This window comes from Mustela nivalis (assembly GCF_964662115.1).
Source record: "Mustela nivalis genome assembly, chromosome: X".
NCBI lineage: Eukaryota > Metazoa > Chordata > Mammalia > Carnivora > Mustelidae > Mustela > Mustela nivalis.
Genome location: NC_139040.1, coordinates 90811573 through 90824389, shown reverse-complemented (window position 1 = coordinate 90824389; position 12817 = coordinate 90811573). Strand labels below are relative to the sequence as shown.

At 42.4% G+C, this 12817-nt stretch overlaps 1 protein-coding gene across 2 annotated transcripts; it reads right to left on the bottom strand.

The window, feature by feature from the left end:
- Positions 1-315: 315 nt before the first annotated feature.
- Positions 316-10985, bottom strand: AKAP4 (A-kinase anchoring protein 4). 2 transcript variants are annotated; one of them, XM_082716809.1, is made up of 6 exons: positions 10845-10985; positions 8478-8573; positions 7372-7422; positions 6484-6585; positions 1663-3801; positions 316-660 (listed from the first exon to the last, which is right to left on the bottom strand). In XM_082716809.1, the coding sequence occupies exons 2-6, from the start codon at positions 8571-8573 to the stop codon at positions 505-507; spliced, it is 2544 nt and encodes an 847-aa protein (XP_082572935.1). In that variant the 5' UTR covers positions 10845-10985; the 3' UTR covers positions 316-504. The 2 variants fall into 2 exon arrangements, with proteins under 2 accessions (XP_082572935.1, XP_082572934.1); XM_082716808.1 differs by lacking the exon at positions 10845-10985 and adding an exon at positions 10133-10266.
- Positions 10986-12817: the final 1832 nt, after the last annotated feature.

Sequence of the window (12817 nt, the reverse complement as noted above, 5' to 3'; positions counted from 1 at the left end):
CCTACCTTCAGGCTCTTAATAAAAACCAAGAAGGCTACATCCTTGGGATTAGAAGGGGAAGTATCAAGTTAGGCAGGCAATTCTGAGAGAAACAGGGAGGCCACAGGTGGCAAAACTCTAAAGAGTTTGTCAGCTGAGATCATCTGTACAAACCAGATTACTTAGGAACTTGGGACATATATGCCTGTGTCTTGGGTGCTCAGAAAAGAACCCAGGGTGAGATCTGGACACAAGTCCAAGGACACAGTCCTTGGAATTCAACCCATTCTCCTCCCTTGCTGCCAATACATCTAATCAAGAAAACAACTCTTTTTTAAATTTTTTTAATTCGTGTTCTTGCCCAGCTTTTGGACCCCCTGTATTTGCACAGTCCAACTGTTCAGATGTATTAGGAAATACAGTCGTGTGGTATGCAGTTCACTGGCCTGATGGGTGGGGGCATTCAGGCTGGGATGGAATGCTGCTAGGGGGAGTAAATGGAGGGGAGTCAAAGGAGTTGTTAGCTCACAGATTAGTGAGCAGCCAGTCTAGCAGTTGTTTCCTAGCCATGTTTCCCACGGCTTCGTCCAGTTGTCGCTCCTTGGCGAACTTCATGACCTCTTGAAGAAGATCCCCTACACTGTACCCCTTCTCTGCTGCCTTAGCTGAAACTTCAGGAAGCTATGGAGAGAGCCAGAGGTAGCTTTGAGTCACGTGATGCTTTTGGAGAAGGGACCCAGTTGGATCAAGTGGGCCCTCCCCTGTCATCTTCCTACCCAGGCTTCTAGGATTAGAGTAAAGCCCGACACAGATCCAGGACTTCACGCTCCTGACCTGGCTTTTCTTTCCCCTTGTCCCTTCTCTAAGGACACAGTTCCAAATGCCACTGGACTTTTTGAGCTTTAGAAAAACTCTGGAATCAAATGTGTTCACCAAATACTTCTCAGACATGTTAGATTGTTCAGTTAGTCTGTGATAATTGCTAGCTCAAGGTTAGGGGTTGCCATTCCCCAGCTTCCCTAAAAAAGTATGAGGTGGGAAATAACGACAATCCCCTGGTCCTGAACTAAAAATAATCTGGTTCAGTATTTTATTTCTCTTAACTCTATCTGATGTAGAGAACACGGTTGTGGTGTGTGTGTGTGAGAGAGAGAGAGAAAGAGGGAGGTGAGAAGAGAGAACTTGTATGTGCATGAATGCTGACCTTTGTGAAACTGGAAGGCAAGGCCAGGACTAGGGCAAAGCTAGTGAGGTGCCTAGGACAAAAAGTTTAAGGAGGCAAGGTACTCTTGGGGCACTTGTAGGACGCATGTCTTTGGGGAGGAGCTCCCTTTTTTTCTTTTTTTTCCCCTCTCTCCAATCCTGAGGGCCTTCAAACTCAAAACGTAAAACTTAAACACTGCTCCCTGATGTGTTACCGAATAGTTTGTTGAAAGGATCACCGATTCAGTGAGCTAACCTCACTCCTCCTCTTGGAAATGCACAGACCTTGAGGTATCCAGAGCCCCACTCAGTTAATGGTTCACCACTTTTTCTTTTTATGAAGTGCAAGCAGTTTGTGAAGTGCACAGTAAAGAGGCGGCTTGTGAAAAAATCAGACTACTCTCGGGCTTTAAGTACAATGCTGTCTCCCTCTCCCTGCCCATCCCAACCCTCTTTTCTTGCACCTGTTGCATTGCTTACCTTCTCCAGTTGTCCATCATCATCTCCCATGAAGTAGAGCATGGGCACGTTAAACTGGGAGGCTGCAATCCACTGCAGGACAGCCTGGAGCTGCTTCTGCAAGCTGCTTGTTGAGCACTGATTATTAACTATAACTTCAGGCCCAGGAGAGTCTTGATGGTTCTGTGACATCGCAGCATCATGACTACATCTGGAGCCACCAGGCTGGTAATTGGAGTTGTTTGCCAAGGCTGCTTGTTCTTCCAGCTCAGCAAGGGCTGCCCCATTATTACTATACTTAGCCATGATAAGGCACAACTTCATCACGGATTCTACCAGTTGATCTATAAACTGGCGGTTCACTTGCTTCATCCCACTGATAAAGTCAAGTTCTTGATTTTCCTGGCATTGTTCTTCCCCTCTGTCAGGCCTCTTGGACACGGAAGCTGCTTTGTTTGTCCTGGGCTCAGAACGCTTGTTCTCACCTTCACATAGATCATCACAGTTGAAGGGGCTCTCATTAAGCAGCTTCTGAATCAGCATTAAAACGATGTTTGACATATCCAGCTTCTGAGAGTCCAGCTGTTGATTTTCCTTCAGGGAGGTAGATGGTCCTGGAGTTCCACGAGATTCTAGATGTTTCATTGAAAGTGCCTTTGCACTTTGGCCACTTCCAGACTTTTCGTATTGGGCACTCTGAGTCATATAGCCCGTGGCAGAACCAGGACACTCTTCTTCAAATGCGTCTTTGCCTTTGGCCTGCTGGGTCAGATGGTATTGGATCAACATAAGGGCAGACACAATCAAGTCTTTTGCCAGTGAATCCGTGGAAGGACTGATCTTCTCTCTTTTTTCCTCTTTATTGGTGCATACTTTGCTAGGCATCTTGCCTTGGTTTCCTTGTTTTTGGTTCCACATGGTCAGGCTCTCCTTGAGGATGTGTTCACTGACTTTCTCGGCGCTGGTCAGCGACTTGCACTGCTCTGGTTTCATTTTGCCTTTGTCCTTTCCCTTCATCTCGGCTTTCATGGCTGAGAATTCAAGACTTTGGTTCTTGCATTTGGGATCTTGGGACCCAGCTTTCAAGGATGCATATGACAGACTCTGAGTTTTAGTCTCCTTCTTCTCGCCAAGAAGAGCACTGACCAGACGCTTCAGCATAGCCTCCATGATATCTGCAGCATTTTGTTTTCCATGGTTGAACAGATTCCTCTTGACAGCGGAGACAAAGTCTGAGTCGGTCATCAGGACCCCTGTGATGTTATGCAGGTTCTTCATGCAGGAGTCAATCAAATCAGACACAATTTCTTTGGTGTGTTTTAACAGCACCCTCTTCAAGACCACACAGGCTGGAATTGGCTTCCCAGAACTATGTACTTTCAAGGTCTTCATAACAGAGACCATCATGTCAGATGCCACCTGATTGGCATAAACCATGAGCCCTTTGCTGATAGAATCTGCAAATTCTTTACTATCTCTTTGGCACATCTGTTTGTCCCCAACCTTGTTCTTGTTGGATAATTCACCATACAGAAAGGTTTTCCGGCCACCTTCCCTGCCCTCCTCCCCAGTGCCCCGCATTTCTGCCGAGGTCAATTCTACAGCATCATGGGCCATTTCAGAAGCAATCTTGCTCACAGCACTGCGGGGGCTGTTTTTCCCTTTGTCCCCAGGGGATGGGTAGAGAGAATGGTGGAGGCATTTGCTTCCACCTTCCAACTTCTCCTTGATCTCCTTACGGGCCATCTGGATTACCAGAGAAGATAATCGGTTGACATAGAAGGAAAGGTCATCCATAGAACATTCACCATCAGGGGAAATCACTGCCCTCTGAGTGCTAGGAGATTTGGCTGGAGGAGTGGAAGGGCTCTGGTTATTGTTGGTGTTTTTGGCAGCTGCCATTTCTAGATGTAGGCATTGAGGTCCATTGGTCATATAATTCATGTTCAGTTGATCGGCATAGACACTGTAGCAGTTCCCAGAGGGTAATTTGTGATATTCGCCTTCTGTGTCTCCTACTTTATGTTTACAGCTAGAGGCTGAGGGGCTCAGTGCATGTTGAAAACCCAAAGCATACTTCTGGAGGTCATTGAGAAGCCAATTGAGGACGCTTATGGGATCAGAGGGAGCTTGTTTGAAAAGGCATACAGATCCCTCCGTCTAAAAAAAGAAGAACACCTATCCATAAGAGTTTGGGTAGGGTACTTCTTTTCCTTATTTTATTTAGAAGATACATCTTTGAAACTGCCCAGATTAGGGATTTGGTCTTTAGAATTTGCACAGGAACATACAATTATAACCATTAATACACATTCAAACACAAGGGGCAGCAGCAAAATCTCAGAGTATATGCATTTGTGCACTTAACTATATTTAAGAGTTATCAATATATTTGTCAATTTCATCTGCATATGTGTTCTTATCTTAATGTGTCAAAAATGTATCCTTGTATCCACTGTGTGCATGTGAATATCAATACAGCAATTTGTAAGTGTAAATATCTCAACAGAAGTCAATGTGTCAGTCTGTCTTGTGAAATGTGAAAATGTGTCTGTGTACATGTGTATGTCAGTGTCCATGTGTGAGTGTGTGTAAGCATATGTAATAATATGCTGACATCAATACTCATTGCCTACTGTACAAGCCAACATGTACATGTTGGCGCATACATTTCATACGTGTGTGCGGTTTTAACCATGAGAGGGTGTATGTCAGTGTGTCTGAGAATATACAAATAAACAAGGGTTGATTGGAAACAATGTGCATATATTTATGATAGAAATTCAGTAGCATGTATCATGCAGCTATAAATGCATTTGTATATATTAGAGCATGCATTCACATATTAACATACAGATTCATTAATAAACATTAATGTATAATATATTAATACATGTGTATGTTAAAATATGAATTGCATGTGTAAATAGGTGATTATATAATGACTGTGTAATCTATCAATAAATTGGGTGTCATTTATGTTATATTTATTTTTAAATTTTTATTATTATTTTTTAAGATTTTATTTATTTATTTGACAGAGATCACAAGTAGAGAGGCAGGCAGAGAGAGAGGGGGAAGCAGGCTCCCTGCTGAGCAGAGAGCCTGATGCGGGGCTCGATCCCAGGATCCTGGGATCATGACCTGAGTCAAAGGCAGAGGCTATAACCCACTGAGCCACCCAGGCGCCCCTTATGTTATATTTATATGCTGTGTCCGTGCTTGAGAATGTGTGTCAGCATTGCCCCCACCCCCGCATTTGAGTTTGTGTGTGAGTATGTGAGTGGGGATGTTACTGCATTTTGTCGGTGTGTGTATCAGTGCATACAAACAAGAGTTAGTGACTTTCTATCATTTTGTTTAAGTTTCTGTGTGTGTGTATCAACATGAAGTATATTTGTAAGTGTGTATGCCTATACCTGAGTCTGTACGATTAGTGTGTTTTGATCAAAGGCTATGGGTGTGTGAGTATATGTTTGTGCATGGTGTGCATGGGTATATATATGGATGTTTACATGTGTCGTATGTGGGCATGTCAAGGTGTCTCGCTGTATACCTGAGTATCTCTGTGTATGTACGTCAGTCATTGTTTATCAATAAGTCAATGTATCTAAGTTTATTATATTAGTACTTGTGTGTTTGTCAATGTCACGTGTAGTGAAACACGCATATGTCTTTGCTTGTATAAATTATTTTTTGTTAATGTATGTAAATGTATGTATCGATGTGCATGTCACTTTGTATAGATTTGTATGTTTGTGACTGTGTGTGCCCCTGTCTGGAGATGTGTAGATGTATTGTACACAACTTCTACTCAGCACTAAGTGTCATTGGCCTCTTTGACCCTTCCAGTGCTTCATCTCCTGTCTTTTCATAGAATTCCTGGAAACATGAGGTCATGAGAAGGTCAAATTTTTGTGAATGGGCTTGATACAATCAAGGATATCTGCCTTGTGTGCAGGAAATATGGACTGCTCTTTTAAAAATAAACACCAGGTATAATTTATCCCTTTCTTGAGTCTCCAAAATGGAGTTGACCACCCCCAACTGAACCCAAAACTAGAGAGTATTTGGTAACTGGCTTTTCCTTCCTTAGAGCCCACTCTCATTATTCCAAATGTGTCTGGGGCCAGAGATGTTTCTCATTATGAGCCCAGGAAGACAGAACAAGAAATGCTTGACTCTTTTTCACTAAAGCAAAAGATCCTGTTCCAATACCAGCTACTCCAAGCTTGTAGGACTGTGGGGTGACTTCTCATGTGCTTTAATACCTACCCCAAACCAGGAGCCTAACAGATATAATTAAGAATACTTACACAAAAACAAAAGGATTCTGTATGTGACAGTGGCATGCAAGTGTAATTGGTTCTAATTTTATGGTACCCAACAACCTAGGTAATCTCTTAGACAACAGGGTAGGAATGAGGCAACTATAGTTCTTCATCATTGTGGATTCTCTCTGCTCCATATTGTCATTCTTCCTTCTTGGTCTCCAGGCAACACAGGGTATACAAGTCTATTACAAGCCAGCAAAGAACATTGCAAAAGATCCTGCTTATAAGCCTGTATCTTTATTAGGATAAGAATAGCTATATTATATTTGGAGTAGGGCCCTGAAATCAGGAATGGGCATTCTGAGCCTCTGTGATTAGTGTCATTGTTAGATACCCAGATATTGAACTTACCGTGACTCTCAGCTTCAGACTGTGTTCTCTAGAATGTCATAGTGTTCAAATCTATGGGCCTGTTATCTTAGTTATCTTACCATCTCTGAACCAGACTCCTCAGACTCAGCACTGGGCTCTGAGAATTAGAAAGGGTGAGGTCAGAGGCTAAGTATACCTTAGACTGGTCTTGCTTCTCGGTATCCTTGATCACAATAATCTCTTTTTCTTCCAGGTTTCCCAAGTTCAAGTCACCTTCCGAACTGGAACCAGCAGCATCCTATGGAATTAAGGGGTAAGATTTTTATGAACAGTTTGTTTTTGAGATTTCTCTAGGCCACCCTCCTAGGCTACCACTTCAAAGTGTGAGTATTATGTCCCCTATTATCGCTCTTCTTTCTGAAGGAGAGGTAGGACTGTGATGCTGGCTAGTCTTTTTTTTTTTTTTTTAAGATTTTATTTATATATTTGACAGGCAGCGATTACAAGTATGCAGAGAGGCAGGCAGAGAGAGAGAGAGGAGGAAGCAGGCTCCCTGCTCAGCAGAGAGCCCAACGTGGGGCTTGATCCCAGGATCCCAAGATCATGACCCAAGCTGAAGGCAGAGGCTTAACTCACTGAGCCACCTAGGTGCCCCTAGCTAGTCTTTGAAGAATGATAGAGTTCCCACCACAAATTACTATTCCCCTTGCCCTAGCCCCACTGAAGGTATTCACAAAACTGTAAAACTGTCAGTCTCAGGAACCGTATCTCATTAATCATCAAACTTTTGGACAGGGTTGTTGTTGTTTTTTTTTTTAATTTCACTTCTCTGATATGCAATGTTCCATGCTTTCTTTTAGCCCTACCAACAAATTAAGTGGCTTCTAAAATGAGACTTGGTACCAAGAGTGACAATAAATTCTGAACCAGAGACCCTGGGCTTCCAAGAACAGTGGCTTTCCACTTGAGGCTCCTCCACCTTTCTGTTCTCTGCCACAACCTTTCCCTCTCCTCATGCGGTCTCTAATGACCCTTCTCAGCGGTTTCCCATCCATTCCAAGTGAGGGGAGCAGAGAATACCCACCTTGCAATCTTTATCTTCCACATTCAGGGTGGACACGTCAACAAAGCATATCTGCATCAAATTAGGAGTGAATTTAGAGAAACTCTAAAGACTGTAATTTCTTTCTGGGAGATGGCAGTACCTACCTTAAAGGGTTGTGAGGACTGATTGAGATACTGAATGTAAAGCTTTTAGCAGAGTGCCTGTGCATAGTAAGAACTCAATAAATGTTAATATGATTATTATAAGGCAGACAGAATCTTAGCATTACTTTATCTCCTTAATGAGAATACCTACCTGTCAGAGAGAGGCCCAAAATATAATACCCATATATATTGAGAAACCTAAGAAGAGAGGTGGCTTGCCCAACTGACACAAACTCAGAGGTGGAACTTTCATTAGAAGTTGATTCCCCTGCCTCCCAGTTTAGAGACCTTTCTGCTATAGTGTTCCCAAAGTGTGGTATTTTTACTACGGATGATAGAGAATATTTCCAGTGGTACATAAATAGATGTATTTAATAGGTGCATTTGTTGTTGTTTATTTGGAAAATATGTCCTAAAACGTCAGACCTGTGGTATTGCAGACGATACTACTTAGGGTGATGGTAATTTTTAAATGTATTTGAATTTTAAATTTATTTTAAAACCATTGCAAAAATACATATTAAGTAAATCATGGTATGAGTGGCACTTGAACATGATAAAAAATGTGAGGTACTATGTAAATCACTCAAAATTTTGGAAACAGAGCATGAAGTATTTTGTCCTCCTGAGGGAGTCCCACTTTAGTGTAACTTACTGGTAGCTAGGTGACATTGTGACTTCAGAAGGGTTAGTTAGGTAATAAGGGCTGGTAACTAGGTAACCACCACTCCTCCCCCCCCCCCCAAGCTCCCCTCTAGCTCTCCCTCCCCAGGTCCTCTACATCACATCCGGTCCTGCCTCTCCCTTAATTCATCCTTGTGTGATGTATAAAGCACACTGATCCTCCCACAGACCTCCTTGAGCTTGGTTGCTTGGAGACATCACAGTATTGCTCTCCATTAATCTATCCTGAGCTCCAGGATATCTATACTCACATGAGGATCCTTTCCACTCCTCGGTAGGGGTAATTTTGTATCTTACCACTTTCCGGTCCTGATCTTGCTGTCCTGTTGGGCTGTAGAGATCTACCTTGCACACGCCCCTGCGGCTGTGTAACCAGTCAATATCATCAGACATCTGTAAAGAGAAAGGAAAGAGATCTGAATATATATATGGTTATGTATGATTTTTAGAGACTGGCTGAGTTTGGATAAGAATTTCCAAAGGGCTTCCTGAAACCCATCTCTGTGTTTCAGTTTCAGCTAGGGATTGGTGGGGGTGAGCAAAAGGGGAAGGACACTATGAAATGTTTGAACTTGATTATCTTTTAGCACAATCCATAGTCTCTGTTAGTTTAAAGTCCTCACAACAAGTATTTGGAATCATGGGAGTATCACTTGTGAGAAAGCCAGTCAGGAAAAATGGCAGGTTGGGAAGCAAACCAAAAGGTCTAGAGACTGTGGGAATTAAATTTAATGACTTACTTCTACCCATACTCACTAAATCTCATCTGTCTCCACTTTTGTTTACTCACTCAGGTACCACAAAGAATAAAGCTTACCTCATCCTTTTTAACTGAATCTTCGTTAACTCCAGTTCAACCAGAATCTTTCTTATTACATTAAAGAAAGTGAAATTGGGTAAATTGCTCTAATACTTATTATATAAGGCCATTGGAAGAGACTAGGGTCAATACTAGTACAGTGAATAAATAGCCCTTCTTATCAAAACAACATATAAGATTCCAACATAGAACAAGTTTCTGAATGTTGGGAAAATCCAATAGATATAAATATAACCAAGAGAAAAATGTCTGAGGGAAGGCCAAACCCTGATGTCATAGACAAAGGTTTTGCAATGTAAGACCTCAGATCTATGTTCAGGAAGATACAGTTAAGAACTCGGGAGAATTGTTTCAGTTTCTGGGGCTTCAATTTGATTTCATTTTAAAATTTAACAAAAGAAACCTTTTTGCTATTAGAGGGCTGTTGGATTCCTTCCCCCCAACTTCCTTCAAAATTGACACTCCTTTTAACCTCTAGTTCCCTCTCTCCCTCTCTCCCTTTCTTCCGTTCCCCCTCCCTCCCTCCTCTCCTTTCCTTCTCCTCCCTTCTCTCTCCCCCTCCTTCCCTCCATTTTCCCCTCTCTCTCTTCTTCCATTCCCCGCTCCCTCTCTTCCCCCCTCCATGCCCCCCTTCCCTCCTTTCCACCTCTTTCCCTTCTTTCATTCCCCCTCCCTCCCTCTCTCCTTTCTTCCTCCCTTCTTCCCTCCTTTTCCCTCTCTCTTTTCTTCCATTCCCCCTCCTTCCCTCTCTTTTCCCCCCTCTCCTCACTCCCTCCCTCTCCGATTCCCTCCTCCTCCCCTCCTTCCTTCCCTCCCTCTCCCTCTCCCTCTCCACATTTTGATAACATCTATCCTCTGATGGTCATCTTTTCACATAGTACTACATTTCTACTCTTTGCCATTCCCCCTCTCCCACAGATCTTCTTGGGTTCTTCCTTCAATGTCTACATTTTCCTGAAAAAATTTTAGGAAAGGACTTCTCATACCCATTTCTTTTCTTTTTTTTAATGCTAGAGATAACTAGCCTAGAAAAAAAGAAGAGGAGTCATAGAGGTCCCTCATATGATTTGGATACAACCTCAGTCCAAATCCTAAAGAATTTAAAAAAAAAATAAGTTTGCGAACTCATTACCTTAATAATGAAGTTATTTTAGACTTTTGTTTGAAACTGTGCCACCAAGAAGGGAGATGTGCCCCTTTAGATGGAACTGGGCAGTGCCAAGTTCTTGGGCACCTGCAGCTGGCTGCCACCCCCGTCAGCTGTTGGACGAGACTGATGGGCCAGGCTTATCCCTGCTGTCTCTGACCCTGGCATATGACAAGGGAGTTTGTTGGGTCACAATGCCTGAAACTAGCAACCTCAGCAAAGGCGTGGCCTTCTGGCAAACTCAGTAGCCCTTCACGTCAAAAGCACATCCGTCTGTCTGCTGTACAACAACACTTTTATGTTCTCTCTGGGAGGGTACACATATTTATTTCACATTTTCTCCATTTTGTGGAGGGGGAAGTCCCTTGAGACTTCCTTTCTCTATCATCTTCTTGTTTTCAAACAATCTAATCATTGTTAGTTACTGGTTTGGTGGGGGTCTGTATTTTTCACATACAGAATTACCACAAGCCTTTATGAATAAGACAGTACTAATTTTACCATCTTAGCTTATTTCTATTTGGGTTTCCCACTAGAGTCAGAGTTATGCAGCAAGAGATCTTTGGATTTAAGTAAAGACAGAAAAAATGGTAAAGACCTATCTGGTTATCCTGAATAAAAGCAAAAATACCAAGTTTCACCTCACTATCAAGATATCTCCTTAGCTAGTCAAAAAGAAGTCAGAAGATGCCCCTACCTTTGTAGTATCAGAGTAAGATATTTTGTAGGACCTTGGAATGATTTTCTTCTTGTTAATTGGGATGCTGTGATGACCCTTCCAGTCTGACCCAAGATGTTGCTTCTTTGCTCAACCCTCCATACCCTGCTAAAGCCTTCACTGCCAGCTGGTACTAGAATTTCTACTTCATGACATCACTGTTTCTATAGAGAACAGTGACAACACAAAGTTGGGGGCTCCATTCTTAGGATTCTGGATGTCTAAGTGGTCCAGCAAGCTATAGTCTTCATCATGAGACATAATTATCCCAGAAAAAAAAGGCCAATCTACTTGGGACAAGGCTAGCCTTGCACAGACTTTTTTAAGCTATGAAAGGACCTAAGTCCCACTTATACTTTATCATTATATGGCCAGTGCTGGATTGCTGGCTACTGTATTCTTTAGAGGATTATCCATTAGACTTTGAGATGCCTTTAATTTTGCCCCAGTTTGGAAACATTAGCCCATCACAAAATAGCTCACACTGTGCCTAACACTTGTCTTCTGCTTCTCCTTTCTCTACGTATTTCCACTTTAACCTCATGCATGACAATAAAAGCATCTGAATTAAAAATAAGTTGGGATGATCCCCTAAATAATAGTTTTGTATTCTTGGTCTACTTCAATTTCTTCTTTCCCATGTTACCCCTGAGGTTGCATGTCTTAACCGTGCTGTACAATTTTGATCTTGTTAGCTCATGGCATCAAAGAGAAACAGAGCTAGACATTTTTTAGAAGTGGCAAGACAGATTTTATTCAATTGCAGTAAGGAGAGTCTTCCTTTTTTAACAAAGGATTTTATTTATTTGAGAGAGTGAGTAAGAGAGAGAGAGCGTGTGAGAGAGAGAGATTGAGAGTACGAGCAGGGAGAGGGGCAGAGGTAGAAGCAGACTACCTGCAGAGCAGGGACCCCTGGTGTGGGCTCAATCCCAGGACCCTGGGATCACGACATGAGAAAAAGGCAGATGCTTAACTGACTGAACCACCCAGGTGCCCAGGAAGAGAGTCTTCCAATGAACAGAGCTCAACTCCACTGAAAGAAGAAGCAGAAGGCTTTTTAAATGCTGGGATGTGCTAAAGGAAAAACTGCTGAGGTTTTAAATGTGTGTATGTATGTGTGTGTGTTTGGGTAGGGGTGATCAGTGTGTTTAGGGCAACTGTGTGTGCAAACTGATCAAAGTTAGGCTCCTACCCTTTCATGGAGATTAAGAGACTGGGGTCCTTCTTTCTTGATAATTATATTTCAAAGGGATGGCTCCCAGGTCCTTGAGAAAAACATTTCTGGGTTGTATAAGATACATCTCAAGGAACGGAGAAAGGATTTACAATGATAGGTTTTCTAAAGTAAATGTTCTAAGAAAAGGGAGGTCAGGAGCCTATAATCAGGTTTTGGCTGAAACAAGCAGTAAATTCTTCTGGTAATGTTGAACTTTCTTAGGCAGACCTTTTAAGGAGGCTGGGGTCATCATTTTAGGGACATGGCCTTGAGCTGATAGAAACTAGTGTTAGTGTTTGTTCAAGTCTCTTAATGTAGGAAAAGGATGATATTGTTTGTGCCCAAAGTTGCAGTTCTGTATGCCAAGGTTGCGGCCTAGTTGAGAAGTCTCAGAGGAGCCTGACTATATCAAATCGTCACGTTGTATAACTTATATATATACAATTTTTATTAAAAAATAACTTTAGGTCAAGAAGGGGGTCTTTGTTGGTGGCAATGAGCTAAAATATATTACACAAGACTTGTTTTTCCTATATTACCTTTTTGTCAAGAACTTTTTTTTTTTTTTTAGATTTTAATTATTTATTTGACAGACAGAGATCACAAGTACGCAGAGAGGCAGGGGAGAGAGAGAGGAGGAAGCAGGCTCCCTGCTGAGCAGAGAGCCCAATGCGGGGCTCGATCCCAGGACCCTGAGATCATGACCTGAGCCGAAGGCAGAGGCTTAACCACTGAG